At 43.4% G+C, this 18,946-nt stretch overlaps 1 protein-coding gene across 1 annotated transcript in view; it reads left to right on the forward strand.

Annotated features, from left to right (window-relative positions):
* The first annotated feature begins 553 nt into the window (after positions 1–553).
* LOC140404563 (uncharacterized) overlaps positions 554–18,946 on the forward strand; it is a 68,048-nt gene continuing 49,655 nt past the window's right edge. The window contains exons 1-21 of the mRNA XM_072493165.1: positions 554–665; positions 3,523–3,636; positions 4,108–4,221; positions 5,413–5,523; positions 6,023–6,136; positions 6,608–6,718; positions 7,362–7,475; positions 7,946–8,059; positions 9,331–9,444; positions 9,915–10,028; positions 11,219–11,329; positions 11,828–11,941; positions 12,413–12,523; positions 13,167–13,280; positions 13,751–13,864; positions 14,981–15,094; positions 15,594–15,707; positions 16,181–16,291; positions 16,935–17,048; positions 17,520–17,633; positions 18,749–18,859. Of these exons, the coding sequence (XP_072349266.1) occupies positions 554–665; positions 3,523–3,636; positions 4,108–4,221; positions 5,413–5,523; positions 6,023–6,136; positions 6,608–6,718; positions 7,362–7,475; positions 7,946–8,059; positions 9,331–9,444; positions 9,915–10,028; positions 11,219–11,329; positions 11,828–11,941; positions 12,413–12,523; positions 13,167–13,280; positions 13,751–13,864; positions 14,981–15,094; positions 15,594–15,707; positions 16,181–16,291; positions 16,935–17,048; positions 17,520–17,633; positions 18,749–18,859 (2,374 nt within the window). The remainder of the gene's footprint in view (positions 666–3,522; positions 3,637–4,107; positions 4,222–5,412; positions 5,524–6,022; positions 6,137–6,607; positions 6,719–7,361; positions 7,476–7,945; positions 8,060–9,330; positions 9,445–9,914; positions 10,029–11,218; positions 11,330–11,827; positions 11,942–12,412; positions 12,524–13,166; positions 13,281–13,750; positions 13,865–14,980; positions 15,095–15,593; positions 15,708–16,180; positions 16,292–16,934; positions 17,049–17,519; positions 17,634–18,748; positions 18,860–18,946) is intronic.

An 18,946-nucleotide genomic window follows, 5' to 3' on the forward strand; every position in this document is an offset into this window, starting at 1 on the left:
GTAACCAAACAATTCGACACAAGTTAATGCACCTCTTTGGCTGCTATGGCGCAGAAGGATGTGTGTCTGTATCGGTGTCAGTTGAGGTTTGAAACTGTGGTAGGTCAATGTGAGCATTGCCTTGGTGTGCATGGCCAGTTTATCTTCTGCCTCCTGGTCCTTTCATGAACTGCATTGCCCCCATGGTGCACCAGTGGCAGTCCCCAAAATGGCCACTGCGTGCCTTTGCCACTGAGGCTAGTTTGGCTGCTCCCACTTTGGAGAGGTATTTGTCACCGCTAATTGGGCACAGGGGGCAGCTTCCGCCCAATCAGAGCCGAATAAGGGAGAGAATTCAGGTGCTGGACAAGGACCTGGAATTCACCAAGGTGTCAGATTCCTGATACAACACTGAAATTGATCTCTGAAAAAATTCTGCGTTTCTGATTTGTAACTAATTTTGAGCAGACCGTACAGTTTTATAGGATGAGCTTGTGATGGGGAAACGGGTGAAATGAATAAAGAAATACCATTCAGTAGAAACCTGACACAATTAACTTGACATTAAACAGAAATGACCTCAACTGGACTGGAATCAACAAGCGAATCAAGTTTAACTGACACACCAGCAGCAACCAGCAGCCCCAATCTTTCCACAACATCCACTGGACCCTGGACATCAGAAGGTAAATGACAGTCAATGTGATCTATTGTTTCAACATCAAACTGTTAATATTCTCGGAGCAGTTGATAGACGAACAGGAAAGATATTTGTCTGAAAATTCTCTTTCTTGAATTCTAACACAGTCGACATAACAGCTTAGCTGAAAGATGGCATATAGAACATAGAACATAGAAAATACAGCACAGAACAGGCCCTTCGGCCCACGATGTTGTGCCGAACCTTTGTCCTAGATTAATTATAGATTATCATTGAATTTACAGTGCAGAAGGAGGCCATTCGGCCCTTTGAGTCTGCACCGGCTCTTGGAAAGAGCACCCTACCCAAACTCAACACCTCCACCCAACACCAATGGCAATTTGGACATTAAGGGCAATTTATCATTGGCCAATTCACCTAACCCGCACATCTTTGGACTGTGGGAAGAAACCGGAGCACCCGGAGGAAACCCACGCAGACACGGGGAGGACGTGCAGACTCCGCACAGACAATGACCCAAGCCGGAATCGAACCTGGGACCCTGGAGCTGTGAAGCAATTGTGCTATCCACAATGCTACAGTGCTGCCCTTAAGAACAAATAAATCTACACTATATCATTTTACCGTAATCCATGTACCTATCCAATAGCTGCTTGAAGGTCCCTAATGTTTCCGACTCAACTACTTCCACAGGCAGTGCATTCCATGCCCCCACTACTCTCTGGGTAAAGAACCTACCTCTGATATCCCTCCTATATCTTCCACCTTTCTCCTTAAATTTATGTCCCCTTGTAATGGTTTGTTCCACCCGGGGAAAAAGTCTCTGACTGTCTATTCTATCTATTCCCCTGATCATCTTATAAACCTCTATCAAGTCGCCCCTCATCCTTCTCCGTTCTAATGAGAAAAGGCCTAGCACCCTCAACCTTTCCTCGTAAGACCTACTCTCCATTCCAGGCAACATCCTGGTAAATCTTCTTTGCACCTTTTCCAGAGCTTCCACATCCTTCCTAAAATGAGGCGACCAGAACTGTACACAGTACTCCAAATGTGGCCTTACCAAAGTTTTGTACAGCTGCATCATCACCTCACGGCTCTTAAATTCAATCCCTCTGTTAATGAACGCGAGCACACCATAGGCCTTCTTCACAGCTCTATCCACTTGAGTGGCAACTTTCAAAGATGTATGAACATAGACCCCAAGATCTCTCTGCTCCTCCACATTGCCAAGAACTCTACCGTTAACCCTGTATTCCGCATTCATATTTGTCCTTCCAAAATGGACAACCTCACACTTTTCAGGGTTAAACTCCATCTGCCACTTCTCAGCCCAGCTCTGCATCCTATCTATGTCTCTTTGCAGCCGACAACAGCCCTCCTTACTATCCACAACTCCACCAATCTTCGTATCGTCTGCAAATTTACTGACCCACCCTTCAACTCCCTCATCCAAGTCATTAATGAAAATCACAAACAGCAGAGGACCCAGAACTGATCCCTGTGGTACGCCACTGGTAACTGGGATCCAGGCTGAATATTTGCCATCCACCACCACTCTCTGACTTCTATCGGTTAGCCAGTTCGTTATCCAACTGGCCAAATTTCCCACTATCCCATGCCTCCTTACTTTCTGCATAAGCCTACCATGGGGAACTTTATCAAATGCCTTACTAAAATCCATGTACACTACATCCACTGCTTTACCTTCATCCACATGCTTGGTCACCTCCTCAAAGAATTCAATAAGATTTGTAAGGCAAGACCTACCCCTCACAAATCCGTGCTGACTATCCCTAATCAAGCAGTGTCTTTCCAGATGCTCAGAAATCCTATCCTTCAGTACCCTTTCCATTACTTTGCCTACCACCGAAGTAAGACTAACTGGCCTTTAATTCCCAGGGTTATCCCTAGTTCCTTTTTTGAACAGGGGCACGACATTCGCCACTCTCCAATCCCCTGGTACCACCCCTGTTGACAGTGAGGACGAAAAGATCATTGCCAACGGCTCTGCAATTTCATCTCTTGCTTCCCATAGAATCCTTGGATATATCCCGTCAGGCCCGGGGGACTTGTCTATCCTCAAGTTTTTCAAAATGCCCAACACATCTTCCTTCCTAACAAGTATTTCCTCGAGCTTCCCAGTCTGTTTCACACTGTCCTCTCCAACAATATCGCCCCTCTCACTTGTAAATACAGAAGAAAAGTACTCGTTCAAGACGTCTCCTATCTCTTCAGACTCAATACACAATCTCCCGCTACCGTCCTTGATCGGACCTACCCTCGCTCTAGTCATTCTCATATTTCTCACATAACTGTAAAAGTGCCAGTGAAGCACTCCCTCAGTGCAGTACTGACAGTGTCCACCTAGATTTGGGATCAAACTTTGACTGGTTCTTTAGTTTGAGTCTGGATCAATCTAGGTTTATAACAATAATCTCTATCATCACAAGTAGGCTTACATTAACACTGCAATGAAGTTACTGTGAAAATCCCTTAGTTGCCACATTCTGGCGCCTGTTTGTGTACACAGAGGGAGAATTCAGAATGTCCAAATTACCAGCAGCACGTCTTTCGTGACTTGTGGGAGGAAAGTAGAGCACTCGGAGGAAACCCACGCAGACATGGGTAGAACGGACAGGCTTCGCACAGACTGTGACCCAAACCGGGAATTGAACCTGGGACCCTGTGAAGCAGCAGTGCTATCCACTGTGCTACCGTGCTGCCCTTGTAAAAAGTGAAAGATTCTTCACTTGCAATTCATAACTAACATTGAGCAGACCGTACAGTTTAATAGGATGAGATTGTGATGGGGAAACAGGGTGAAATGAATAAAGGGTAACCATGCAGTCGAAACCTGACATCATTAACTTGATATCAAACAGAAATGACTTCAACTGGACTGGAATCAACAAGCGAATCAAGTTCAACTGACACACCAGCAGCAACCAGCAGCCCAAATCTTTCCACAACATCCACTGGACCCTGGACAGCAGAAGGTAAATGACAGTCAATGTGACCTATTGTTTCAACATCAAACTGTCAATATTCTCTGAGCAGTTGGTAGGCGAACAGGAAAGATGTCTGTCCGAAATTCTTCTTTCCTGAATTCTAACACAATCTGAAACTAGTTTACGTTAAACAGTTAAAATTTCAGAGGGAGGAATATGTGGATTGTGATCACTGTTTTGACATAGCTAAACACAGCAGCCAATTTAGGCACAGGAAGATCACTTTGGTTGTAATGACCAGTAACAGAGTTTGTACTGCTGGCAACTGGTAAAGGCAGGCTCCCAAACTAACATTTAGATTAAGGAGGGGAGAATTATTCACACCCTTCACTATCCATTTGGAAAAAAAACATTTGATCAGATCTCACCGTGTAATAAAAAGGGCAATTCTGCTGATAAACTATTTGAAATAATTATCATAAATTGTAATCCTGTGTGAACTATTGTTGTATTAAACAGGGACCTCATCAACAGGGCAGCAATCAACTGGACAATCAACATCAACCGACACAACAACATTAACCAGCAGTCCAGATGTTTCCACCAAATCTACTGGAGCCTCAACATCAGGAGGTAAATGGCAGACATTGTGATCTATTGTGTTGGAGTTTTAATGTCAGTGGGGGCGTGAAAGGGTGCAACCGCAACTTTAAACTTGTGTTAGCGTATCCTCCAAAACATTTCACAATTTTCAGATGGCCGATGGGGAATGAAAACCCACTTTTCCCCATTAACGTCCCTTTTGACGAATGGAGGAATTCATTACAATGTCATTCCGGGACGGAATGGGATTCTCAATCTTTTTCTCAGGATGAAACCAAACCATCTGGCACAAGTTAATGCTCACCTCTTTGGCTGCCATGACACAAAAGGATGTTTGTTTGTATCTGTGTTAGTTGAGGAGTCAAATGGCAAAGGGACCAGTATGGGCATTGACTCGGTGTGAATGGTCACTTTACGATGTCAATATTCTCCTGGTCCTTTGGTGAACTCCATTGTCAAAATGGTGGGGCAGCGGCAGTCCCCAAAATGGCCGCTGCCTCCTTTTGTCACTGAGACTAGTCTGGCTGCTCCCCCATCTGAGCCGTATTTGGCAACGGGAATTGGGCACAGGGGTCAGCTGCCGCCCAATCAGATCACTTATATTTAAACCTAGCTCTGAATGGGGGAGAGGGTTCTGGGGCACGAAAGTGACCCGGAATTCACCAAGGTGCCATCTTGCTGATACAACTCTGAAATTACTCTCTCAGAATTTGGTGTCTGCCTGAGGTTCCTCCCTTCACAATTTGGAGAGTCTGTAACAAGTTGCTGTGAACCAGTTAAACCATCAGAGGGCAGAATTCCACGAGGAGCAGTCACTGTTTTAATGTCGTGAAACACAGCATCCAATTTATACACATTAGGACCAATCAAAATGCAAGAATCATCCGACCAGACCGTCTGTTTCAGTGCTGTTGGTTGAGGGATAAATAATAAATCTGAACCCTGGGGGAACTGTCCTGCTCCTTTCCAAATCTGTCCTCTGATCCATTACTGACACCTAAGAGGGGAGACTGAAAGGGGACATTTTGGGGACTGCCGCTGCCCCACCATTTTGACAATGGAGTTCACCAAAGGACCAGGAGAATATTGACATCGTAAAGGAGCTTAGCTGAAAGATTTGATCAGATCTCACAGTGTAACAGATTGGGGGATTATGCTGACAAACTATCTGCAAGTACCAGAAAATAGTAATCCTGAACGATATAATGTGATATTAAACAGGGACCTCATCAACAGGGCAGCAATCAACTGGACAATCAACATCAACTGACACAACATTAACCAGCAGTCCAGATGTTTCCACCAAATCTACTGGAGCCTCAACATCAGGAGGTAAATGGCAGACATTGTGATCTATGGGGTTGGATTTTCTATCGTCAGTGGGGGTGTGAACCGGTGCAGGCGCAATTTTAAACTTGTGTTCCTGGGGAACGGCACTGAATCCTCCAAAACATTTCACAGTTTTCAGATGGCCCATCGGGGTAAGAGGATGGAAAACCCACTTTTGCTGATTAACGGCTCATTGACCTCATTAAGGGGGGAGAGTGGGCTCCACTTAACATCTTACCTGAGAGATGGCATCTGTGCCAGTGAAGCACTCCCTCAGTGCAGTACTGACAGTGTCAGCCTAGATATGGGATCAAACTCTGACTGGTTCTTTAGTTTGAGTCTGGATCAATTTAAGTGAAAGATTCTTCACTTTTGATTTGTAACTAATTTTGAGCGGACCGTACAGTTTAATAGGATGAGATTGTGATGGGGAAACTTGGTGAAATGAATGAAGAAATACCATTCAGTAGAAACCTGACACAACTAACTTGTCATTAAACAGAAATGACCTCAACTGGACTGGAATCAACAAGCGAATCAAGTTTAACTGACACACCAGCAGCAACCAGCAGCCCAAATCTTTCCACAACATCCACTGGACCCTGGACATCAGAAGGTAAATGACAGTCAATGTGACCTATTGTTTCAACATCAAACTGTTAATATTCTCGGAGCAGTTGGTAGACGAACAGGAAAGATATTTGTCTGAAATTTCTCTTTCTTGAATTGTAACACAATCTGAAATTGGTTTAATATAAGCATTTAAACTATCAGATGAAGGAACATATGGGGTGTAGTCACTGATTTAATGTGGCAAAACACAGCAGCCAATTCCGGCACAGGAAGATCACTTAGGAGGTTGTGATGAACATCGAACAAAGTTTTGGGTGATAGAAACTACAAAGTCAGACTCCAAAACTAACATTTAGATTAAGGAGGGCAGGATGACACACATTCTTCTCTTTCGATTTGGAATAAACATTTGATCAGATCTCAGTGTAATAGAACGGGCAATTCTGCTGACAAACTATTTGAAATAAGTACCAGAAAATTATAATCCTGAACGATATAATGTGATATTAAACAGGGAGCTCATCAACTGGGCAGCAATCAACTGGACAATCAACATCAACTGACACAACATTAACCAGCAGTCCAGATGTTTCCACCAAATCTACTGGAGCCCCAACATCAGGAGGTAAATGGCAGACATTATGATCTATTGTGTTGGATTTTTAATCGTCAGTCGACATAACAGCTTAGCTGAAAGATGGCATCTGTGCCAGTGAAGCACTCCCTCAGTGCAGTACTGACAGTGTCCGCCTAGATGTGGGATCAAACTCTGACTGGTTCTTTGGTTTGAGTCTGGATCAATCTAGGTTTATAACAATCATCTCTATCGTCACAAGTAGGCTTACATTAACACTGCAATGAAGTTACTGTGAAAATCCCTTAGTTGCCACATTCTGGCGCCTGTTTGTGTACACAGAGGGAGAATTCAGAATGTCCAAATTACCAGCAGCACGTCTTTCGTGACTTGTGGGAGGAAAGTAGAGCACTCGGAGGAAACCCACGCAGACATGGGTAGAACGGACAGGCTTCGCACAGACTGTGACCCAAACCGGGAATTGAACCTGGGACCCTGTGAAGCAGCAGTGCTATCCACTGTGCTACCGTGCTGCCCTTGTAAAAAGTGAAAGATTCTTCACTTGCAATTCATAACTAACATTGAGCAGACCGTACAGTTTAATAGGATGAGATTGTGATGGGGAAACAGGGTGAAATGAATAAAGGATAACCATGCAGTCGAAACCTGACATCATTAACTTGATATCAAACAGAAATGACCTCAACTGGACTGGAATCAACAAGCGAATCAAGTTCAACTGACACACCAGCAGCAACCAGCAGCCCAAATCTTTCCACAATATCCACTGGACCCTGGACATCAGAAGGTAAATGACAGTCAATGTGACCTATTGTTTCAACATCAAACTGTAAATATTCTCTGAGCAGTTGGTCGGCGAACAGGAAAGATGTCTGTCCGAAATTCTTCTTTCCTGAATTTAACACAATCTGAAACTAGTTTACGTTAAACAGTTAAAATTTCAGAGGGAGGAATATGTGGATTGTGATCACTGTTTTGACATAGCTAAACACAGCAGCCAATTTAGGCACAGGAAGATCACTTTGGTTGTAATGACCAGTAACAGAGTTTGTACTGCTGGGAACTGGTAAAGGCAGACTCTCAAACTAACATTTAGATTAAGGCGGGGAGAATTATTCACACCCTTCACTATCCATTTGGAAAAAAATCATTTGATCAGATCTCACCGTGTAATAAAAAGGGCAATTCTACTGATAAACTATTTGAAATAATTATCATAAATTGTAATCCTGAACAAACTCTTGTTGTATTAAACAGGGACCTCATCAACAGGGCAGCAATCAACTGGACAATTAACATCAACTGACACAACAACATTAACCAGCAGTCCAGATGTTTCCACCAAATCTACTGGAGCCTCAACATCAGGAGGTAAATGACAGACATTGTGATCTATGGGGTTGGAGTTTTAATGTCAGTGGGGGCGTGAAAGGGTGCAACCGCAACTTTAAACTTGTGTTAGCGTATCCTCCAAAACATTTCACAATTTTCAGATGGCCGATGGGGAATGAAAACCCACTTTTCCCCATTAACGTCCCTTTTGACGAATGGAGGAATTCATTACAATGTCATTCCGGGACGGAGGGGATTCTCAATCTTTTTCTCAGGATGAAACCAAACCATCTGGCACAAGTTAATGCTCACCTCTTTGGCTGCCATGACACAAAAGGATGTTTGTTTGTATCTGTGTTAGTTGAGGAGTCAAATGGCAAAGGGACCAGTATGGGCATTGACTCAGTGTGAATGGTCACTTTACGATGTCAATATTCTCCTGGTCCTTTGGTGAACTCCATTGTCAAAATGGCGGGGCAGCGCCGGTCCCCAAAATGGCCGCTGCCTCCTTTTGTCACTGAGACTAGTCTGGCTGCTCCCCCATCTGAGCCGTATTTGGCAACGGGAATTGGGCACAGGGGTCAGCTGCCGCCCAATCAGATCACTTATATTTAAACCTAGCTCTGAATGGGGGAGAGGGTTCTGGGGCACGAAAGGGACCCGGAATTCACCAAGGTGCCATCTTGCTGATACAACTCTGAAATTACTCTCTCAGAATTTGGTGTCTGCCTGAGGTTCCTCCCTTCACAATTTGGAGAGTCTGTAACAAGTTGCTGTGAACCAGTTAAACCATCAGAGGGCTGAATTCCACGAGGAGCAGTCACTGTTTTAATGTCGTGAAACACAGCATCCAATTTATACACATTAGGACCAATCAAAATGCAAGAATCATCCGACCAGACCGTCTGTTTCAGTGATGTTGGTTGAGGGATGAATAATAAATCTGGACCCTGGGGGAACTGTCCTGCTCCTTCCCAAATCTGTCCTCTGATCCATTACTGACACCTAAGAGGGGAGACTGGGCTCCACTTATCAGCTTAGCTGAAAGATGGCATCTGAGCCAGTGAAGCACTCCCTCAGTGCAGTACTGACAGTGTCAGCCTAGATATGGGATCAAACTCTGACTGGTTCCTTAGTTTGAATTTAGAGGAATCTAAGAGAAACATTCTTCACTTCGGAGTCAAAAGTAATTTTGAGCAGACCGTACAGTTTAACAGGATCAGATTGTGATCCTATTAAATAAAAAGGTGAAATAAATAATTACAAATCATTTTGTAGAAACCTGACATAATTAACTTGATATTAAACAGGAATGACTTCATCTGGACTGGAATCAACAAGCGAATCACGTTTAACTGACACACCAGCAGCAACCAGCAGCCCAAATCTTTCCACAACATCCACTGGACCCTGGACATCAGAAGGTAAATGACAGTCAATGTGACCTATTGTTTCAACATCAAACTGTTAATATTCTCTCAGCAGTTGGTAGGCGAACAGGAAAGATGTCTGTCCGAAATTCTTCTTTCCTGAATTTAACACAATCTGAAACTAGTTTACGTTAAACAGTTAAAATTTCAGAGGGAGGAATATGTGGATTGTGATCACTGTTTTGACATAGCTAAACACAGCAGCCAAATTAGGCACAGGAAGATCACTTTGGTTGTAATGACCAGTAACAGAGTTTGTACTGCTGGCAACTGGTAAAGGCAGACTCCCAAACTAACATTTAGATTAAGGCGGGGAGAATTATTCACACCCTTCACTATCCATTTGGAAAAAAATCATTTGATCAGATCTCACCGTGTAATAAAAAGGGCAATTCTGCTGATAAACTATTTGAAATAATTATCATAAATTGTAATCCTGTGTGAACTATTGTTGTATTAAACAGGGACCTCATCAACAGGGCAGCAATCAACTGGACAATCAACATCAACCGACACAACAACATTAACCAGCAGTCCAGATGTTTCCACCAAACCTACTGGAGCCTCAACATCAGGAGGTAAATGGCAAACATTGTGATCTATTGTGTTGGAGTTTTAATGTCAGTGGGGGCGTGAAAGGGTGCAACCGCAATTTTAAACTTGTGTTAGCGTATCCTCCAAAACATTTCACAATTTTCAGATGGCCGATGGGGAATGAAAACCCACTTTTCCCCATTAACGTCCCTTTTGACAAATGGAGGAATTCATTACAATGTCATTCCGGGACGGAGGGGATTCTCAATCTTTTTCTCAGGATGAAACCAAACCATCTGGCACAAGTTAATGCTCACCTCTTTGGCTGCCATGACACAAAAGGATGTTTGTTTGTATCTGTGTTAGTTGAGGAGTCAAATGGCAAAGGGACCAGTATGGGCATTGACTCGGTGTGAATGGTCACTTTACGATGTCAATATTCTCCTGGTCCTTTGGTGAACTCCATTGTCAAAATGGTGGGGCAGCGGCAGTCCCCAAAATGGCCGCTGCCTCCTTTTGCCACTGAGACTAGTCTGGCTGCTCCCCCATCTGAGCCGTATTTGGCAACGGGAATTGGGCACAGGGGTCAGCTGCCGCCCAATCAGATCACTTATATTTAAACCTAGCTCTGAATGGGGGAGAGGGTTCTGGGGCACGAAAGGGACCCGGAATTCACCAAGGTGCCATCTTGCTGATACAACTCTGAAATTACTCTCTCAGAATTTGGTGTCTGCCTGAGGTTCCTCCCTTCACAATTTGGAGAGTCTGTAACAAGTTGCTGTGAACCAGTTAAACCATCAGAGGGCAGAATTCCACGAGGAGCAGTCACTGTTTTAATGTCGTGAAACACAGCATCCAATTTATACACAATAGGACCAATCAAAATGCAAGAATCATCCGACCAGACCGTCTGTTTCAGTGCTGTTGGTTGAGGGATAAATAATAAATCTGAACCCTGGGGGAACTGTCCTGCTCCTTTCCAAATCTGTCCTCTGATCCATTACTGACACCTAAGAGGGGAGACTGAAAGGGGACATTTTGGGGACTGCCGCTGCCCCACCATTTTGACAATGGAGTTCACCAAAGGACCAGGAGAATATTGACATCGTAAAGGAGCTGAGCTGAAAGATTTGATCAGATCTCACAGTGTAACAGATTGGGGGATTATGCTGACAAACTGTCTGCAAGTACCAGAAAATAGTAATCCTGAACGATATAATGTGATATTAAACAGGGACCTCATCAACAGGGCAGCAATCAACTGGACAATCAACATCAACTGACACAACATTAACCAGCAGTCCAGATGTTTCCACCAAATCTACTGGAGCCTCAACATCAGGAGGTAAATGGCAGACATTGTGATCTATGGGGTTGGATTTTCTATCGTCAGTGGGGGTGTGAACCGGTGCAGGCGCAATTTTAAACTTGTGTTCCTGCGGAACGGCACTGAATCCTCCAAAACATTTCACAGTTTTCAGATGGCCCAAAGGGGTAAGAGGATGGAAAACCCATTTTTGCTGATTAACGGCTCATTGACCTCATTAAGGGGGGAGACTGGGCTCCACTTAACATCTTACCTGAGAGATGGCATCTGAGCCAGTGAAGCACTCCCTCAGTGCAGTACTGACAGTGTCAGCCTAGATATGGGATCAAACTCTGGCTGGTTCTTTAGTTTGAGTCTGGATCAATTTAAGTGAAAGATTCTTCACTTTTGATTTGTAACTAATTTTGAGCAGACCGTACAGTTTAATAGGATGAGATTGTGATGGGGATCAGGGTGAAATATATCATGAAAAACCATTCAGTAGAAACCTGACACAACTAACTTGTCATTAAACAGAAATGACCTCAACTGGACTGGAATCAACAAGCGAATCAAGTTTAACTGACACACCAGCAGCAACCAGCAGCCCAAATCTTTCCACAACATCCACTGGACCCTGGACATCAGAAGGTAAATGACAGTCAATGTGACCTATTGTTTCAACATCTAACTGTAAATATTCTCGGAGCAGTTGGTAGACGAACAGGAAAGATATTTGTCTGAAATTTCTCTTTCTTGAATTCTAACACAATCTGAAATTGGTTTAATATAAGCATTTAAACTATCAGATGAAGGAACATATGGGGTGTAGTCACTGATTTAATGTGGCAAAACACAGCAGCCAATTCCGGCACAGGAAGATCACTTAGGAGGGTGTGATGAACATCGAACAACGTTTTGGGTGATAGAAACTACAAAGTCAGACTCCAAAACTAACATTTAGATTAAGGACTGCAGGATGACACACATTCTTCTCTTTCGATTTGGAATAAACATTTGATCAGATCTCAGTGTAATAGAACGGGCAATTCTGCTGACAAACTATTTGAAATAAGTACCAGAAAATTATAATCCTGAACGATATAATGTGATATTAAACAGGGAGCTCATCAACTGGGCAGCAATCAACTGGACAATCAACATCAACTGATACAACATTAACCAGCAGTCCAGATGTTTCCACCAAATCTACTGGAGCCCCAACATCAGGAGGTAAATGGCAGACATTATGATCTATTGTGTTGGATTTTTAATCGTCAGTCGACATAACAGCTTAGCTGAAAGATGGCATCTGTGCCAGTGAAGCACTCCCTCAGTGCAGTACTGACAGTGTCCGCCTAGATGTGGGATCAAACTCTGACTGATTCTTTGGTTTGAGTCTGGATCAATCTAGGTTTATAACAATAATCTCTATCGTCACAAGTAGGCTTACATTAACACTGCAATGAAGTTACTGTGAAAATCCCTTAGTTGCCACATTCTGGCGCCTGTTTGTGTACACAGAGGGAGAATTCAGAATGTCCAAATTACCAGCAGCACGTCTTTCGTGACTTGTGGGAGGAAAGCAGAGCACTCGGAGGAAACCCACGCAGGCATGGGTAGAACGGACAGGCTTCGCACAGACTGTGACCCAAACCGGGAATTGAACCTGGGACCCTGTGAAGCAGCAGTGCTATCCACTGTGCTACCGTGCTGCCCTTGTAAAAAGTGAAAGATTCTTCACTTGCAATTCATAACTAACATTGAGCAGACCGTACAGTTTAATAGGATGAGATTGTGATGGGGAAACAGGGTGAAATGAATAAAGGATAACCATGCAGTCGAAACCTGACATCATTAACTTGATATCAAACAGAAATGACCTCAACTGGACTGGAATCAACAAGCGAATCAAGTTTAACTGACACACCAGCAGCAACCAGCAGCCCAAATCTTTCCACAACATCCACTGGACCCTGGACAGCAGAAGGTAAATGACAGTCAATGTGACCTATTGTTTCAACATCAAACTGTAAATATTCTCTGAGCAGTTGGTAGGCGAACAGGAAAGATGTCTGTCCGAAATTCTTCTTTCCTGAATTTAACACAATCTGAAACTAGTTTACGTTAAACAGTTAAAATTTCAGAGGGAGGAATATGTGGATTGTGATCACTGTTTTGACATAGCTAAACACAGCAGCCAATTTAGGCACAGGAAGATCACTTTGGTTGTAATGACCAGTAACAGAGTTTGTACTGCTGGCAACTGGTAAAGGCAGGCTCCCAAACTAACATGTAGATTAAGGCGGGGAGAATTATTCACACCCTTCACTATCCATTTGGAAAAAAATCATTTGATCAGATCTCACCGTGTAATAAAAAGGGCAATTCTGCTGATAAACTATTTGAAATAATTATCATAAATTGTAATCCTGTGTGAACTATTGTTGTATTAAAAAGGGACCTCATCAACAGGGCAGCAATCAACTGGACAATCAACATCAACCGACACAACAACATTAACCAGCAGTCCAGATGTTTCCACCAAACCTACTGGAGCCTCAACATCAGGAGGTAAATGGCAAACATTGTGATCTATTGTGTTGGAGTTTTAATGTCAGTGGGGGCGTGAAAGGGTGCAACCGCAATTTTAAACTTGTGTTAGCGTATCCTCCAAAACATTTCACAATTTTCAGATGGCCGATGGGGAATGAAAAACCACTTTTCCCCATTAACGTCCCTTTTGACGAATGGAGGAATTCATTACAATGTCATTCCGGGACGGAATGGGATTCTCAATCTTTTTCTCAGGATGAAACCAAACCATCTGGCACAAGTTAATGCTCACCTCTTTGGCTGCCATGACACAAAAGGATGTTTGTTTGTATCTGTGTTAGTTGAGGAGTCAAATGGCAAAGGGACCAGTATGGGCATTGACTCGGTGTGAATGGTCACTTTACGATGTCAATATTCTCCTGGTCCTTTGGTGAACTCCATTGTCAAAATGGTGGGGCAGCGGCAGTCCCCAAAATGGCCGCTGCCTCCTTTTGCCACTGAGACTAGTCTGGCTGCTCCCCCATCTGAGCCGTATTTGGCAACGGGAATTGGGCACAGGGGTCAGCTGCCGCCCAATCAGATCACTTATATTTAAACCTAGCTCTGAATGGAGGAGAGGGTTCTGGGGCACGAAAGGGACCCGGAATTCACCAAGGTGCCATCTTGCTGATACAACTCTGAAATTACTCTCTCAGAATTTGGTGTCTGCCTGAGGTTCCTCCCTTCACAATTTGGAGAGTCTGTAACAAGTTGCTAAGAACCAGTTAAACCATCAGAGGGCAGAATTCCACGAGGAACAGTCACTGTTTTAATGTCGTGAAACACAGCATCCAATTTATACACATTAGGACCAATCAAAATGCAAGAATCATCCGACCAGACCGTCTGTTTCAGTGCTGTTGGTTGAGGGATAAATAATAAATCTGAACCCTGGGGGAACTGTCCCGCTCCTTTCCAAATCTGTCCTCTGATCCATTACTGACACCTAAGAGGGGAGACTGGGCTCCACTTATCAGCTTAGCTGAAAGATTTGATCAGATCTCACAGTGTAACAGATTGGGGGATTATGCTGACAAACTATTTGCAAGTACCAGAAAATTGTAATCCTGAACGATATAATGTGATATTAAACAGGGACCTCATCAACAGGGCAGCAATTAACTGGGCAATCAACATCAACTGACACAACAACATTAACCAGCAGTCCAGATGTTTCCACCAAATCTACTGGAGCCTCAACATCAGGAGGTAAATGGCAGACATTGTGATCTATGGGGTTGAATTTTCTATCGTCAGTGGGGGTGTGAACCGGTGCAGGCGCAATTTTAAACTTGTGTTCCTGGGGAACGGCACTGAATCCTCCAAAACATTTCACAGTTTTCAGATGGCCCATCGGGGTAAGAGGATGGAAAACCCACTTTTGCTGATTAACGGCTCATTGACCTCATTAAGGGGGGAGACTGGGCTCCACTTAACATCTTACCTGAGAGATGGCATCTGTGCCAGTGAAGCACTCCCTCAGTGCAGTGCTGACAGTGTCAGCCTAGATATGGGATCAAACTCTGACTGGTTCTTTAGTTTGTGTCTGGATCAATTTAAGTGAAAGATTCTTCACTTTTGATTTGTAACTAATTTTGAGCAGACCGTACAGTTTAATAGGATGAGATTGTGATGGGGAAACAGGGTGAAATATATCATGAAAAACCATTCAGTAGAAACCTGACACAACTAACTTGACATTAAACAGAAATGACCTCAACTGGACTGGAATCGACAAGCGAATCAAGTTTAACTGACACACCAGCAGCAACCAGCAGCCCAAATCTTTCCACAACATCCACTGGACCCTGGACATCAGAAGGTAAATAACAGTCAATGTGACCTATTGTTTCAACATCAAACTGTTAATATTTTCTGAGCAGTTGGTAGATGCACAGGAAAGGTATTTGTCTAAAAATCCTCTTTCTTGAATTGTAACACAATCTGAAATTGGTTTAATATAAGCATTTAAACTATCAGATGAAGGAACATATGGGGTGTAGTCACTGATTTAATGTGGCAAAACACAGCAGCCAATTTAGGCACAGGAAGATCACTTAGGAGGTTGTGATCAACATCTAACAAAGTTTTGGGTGATAGAAACTACAAAGTCAGACTCCAAAACTAACATTTAGATTAATGAGGGCAGGATGACACACATTCTTCTCTTTCGATTTGGAATAAACATTTGATCAAATCTCACAGTGTAATAGAAAGGGCAATTCTGCTGACAAACTATTTGAAATAAGTACCAGAAAATTATTATCCTGAACGATATAATGTGATATTAAACAGGGAGCTCATCAACTGGGCAGCAATCAACTGGACAATCAACATCAACTGACACAACATTAACCAGCAGTCCAGATGTTTCCACCAAATCTACTGGAGCCCCAACATCAGGAGGTAAATGGCAGACATTATGATCTATTGTGTTGGATTTTTAATCGTCAGTCGACATAACAGCTTAGCTGAAAGATGGCATCTGTGCCAGTGAAGCACTCCCTCAGTGCAGTACTGACAGTGTCCGCCTAGATGTGGGATCAAACTCTGACTGGTTCTTTGGTTTGAGTCTGGATCAATCTAGGTTTATGACAATAATCTCTATCGTCACAAGTAGGCTTACATTAACACTGCAATGAAGTTACTGTGAAAATCCCTTAGTTGCCACATTCTGGTGCCTGTTTGTGTACACAGAGGGAGAATTCAGAATGTCCAAATTACCAGCAGCACGTCTTTCGTGACTTGTGGGAGGAAAGTAGAGCACTTGGAGGAAACCCACGCAGACATGGGTAGAACGGACAGGCTTCGCACAGACTGTGACCCAAACCGGGAATTGAACCTGGGACCCTGTGAAGCAGCAGTGCTATCCACTGTGCTACCGTGCTGCCCTTGTAAAAAGTGAAAGATTCTTCACTTGCAATTCATAACTAACATTGAGCAGACCGTACAGTTTAATAGGATGAGATTGTGATGGGGAAACAGGGTGAAATGAATAAAGGATAACCATGCAGTCGAAACCTGACATCATTAACTTGATATCAAACAGAAATGACCTCAACTGGACTGGAATCAACAAGCGAATCAAGTTCAACTGACACACCAGCAGCAACCAGCAGCCCAAATCTTTCCACAACATCCACTGGACCCTGGACAGCAGAAGGTAAATGACAGTCAATGTGACCTATTGTTTCAACATCAAACTGTAAATATTCTCTGAGCAGTTGGTAGGCGAACAGGAAAGATGTCTGTCCGAAATTCTTCTTTCCTGAATTCTAACACAATCTGAAACTAGTTTACGTTAAACAGTTAAAATTTCAGAGGGAGGAATATGTGGATTGTGATCACTGTTTTGACATAGCTCAACACAGCAGCCAATTTAGGCACAGGAAGATCACTTTGGTTGTAATGACCAGTAACAGAGTTTGTACTGCTGGCAACTGGTAAAGGCAGACTCCCAAACTAACATTTAGATTAAGGCGGGGAGAATTATTCACACCCTTCACTATCCATTTGGAAAAAAATCATTTGATCAGATCTCACCGTGTAATAAAAAGGGCAATTCTGCTGATAAACTATTTGAAATAATTATCATAAATTGTAATCCTGAACAAACTCTTGTTGTATTAAACAGGGACCTCATCAACAGGGCAGCAATCAACTGGACAATCAACATCAACCGACACAACAACATTAACCAGCAGTCCAGATGTTTCCACCAAACCTACTGGAGCCTCAACATCAGGAGGTAAATGGCAAACATTGTGATCTATTGTGTTGGAGTTTTAATGTCAGTGGGGGCGTGAAAGGGTGCAACCGCAATTTTAAACTTGTGTTAGCGTATCCTCCAAAACATTTCACAATTTTCAGATGGCCGATGGGGAATGAAAACCCACTTTTCCCCATTAACGTCCCTTTTGACGAATGGAGGAATTCATTACAATGTCATTCCGGGACGGAGGGGATTCTCAATCTTTTTCTCAGGATGAAACCAAACCATCTGGCACAAGTTAATGCTCACCTCTTTGGCTGCCATGACACAAAAGGATGTTTGTTTGTATCTGTGTTAGTTGAGGAGTCAAATGGCAAAGGGACCAGTATGGGCATTGACTCGGTGTGAATGGTCACTTTACGATGTCAATATTCTCCTGGTCCTTTGGTGAACTCCATTGTCAAAATGGTGGGGCAGCGGCAGTCCCCAAAATGGCCGCTGCCTCCTTTTGCCACTGAGACTAGTCTGGCTGCTCCCCCATCTGAGCCGTATTTGGCAACGGGAATTGGGCACAGGGGTCAGCTGCCGCCCAATCAGATCACTTATATTTAAACCTAGCTCTGAATGGAGGAGAGGGTTCTGGGGCACGAAAGGGACCCGGAATTCACCAAGGTGCCATCTTGCTGATACAACTCTGAAATTACTCTCTCAGAATTTGGTGTCTGCCTGAGGTTCCTCCCTTCACAATTTGGAGAGTCTGTAACAAGTTGCTGTGAACCAGTTAAACCATCAGAGGGCAGAATTCCACGAGGAGCAGTCACTGTTTTAATGTCGTGAAACACAGCATCCAATTTATACACATTAGGACCAATCAAAATGCAAGAATCATCCGACCAGACCGTCTGTTTCAGTGCTGTTGGTTGAGGGATAAATAATAAATCTGAACCCTGGGGGAACTGTCCTGCTCCTTTCCAAATCTGTCCTCTGATCCATTACTGACACCTAAGAGGGGAGACTGGGCTCCACTTATCAGCTTAGCTGAAAGATTTGATCAGATCTCACAGTGTAACAGATTGGGGGATTATGCTGACAAACTATTTGCAAGTACCAGAAAATTGTAATCCTGAACGATATAATGTGATATTAAACAGGGACCTCATCAACAGGGCAGCAATTAACTGGACAATCAACATCAACTGACACAACATTAACCAGCAGTCCAGATGTTTCCACCAAATCTACTGGAGCCTCAACATCAGGAGGTAAATGGCAGACATTGTGATCTATGGGGTTGGATTTTCTATCGTAAGTGGGGGTGTGAACCGGTGCAGGCGCAATTTTAAACTTGT

The sequence above is a fragment of the Scyliorhinus torazame genome, chromosome 31 (genome assembly GCF_047496885.1).
Source record: "Scyliorhinus torazame isolate Kashiwa2021f chromosome 31, sScyTor2.1, whole genome shotgun sequence".
Classification (NCBI taxonomy): domain Eukaryota; kingdom Metazoa; phylum Chordata; class Chondrichthyes; order Carcharhiniformes; family Scyliorhinidae; genus Scyliorhinus; species Scyliorhinus torazame.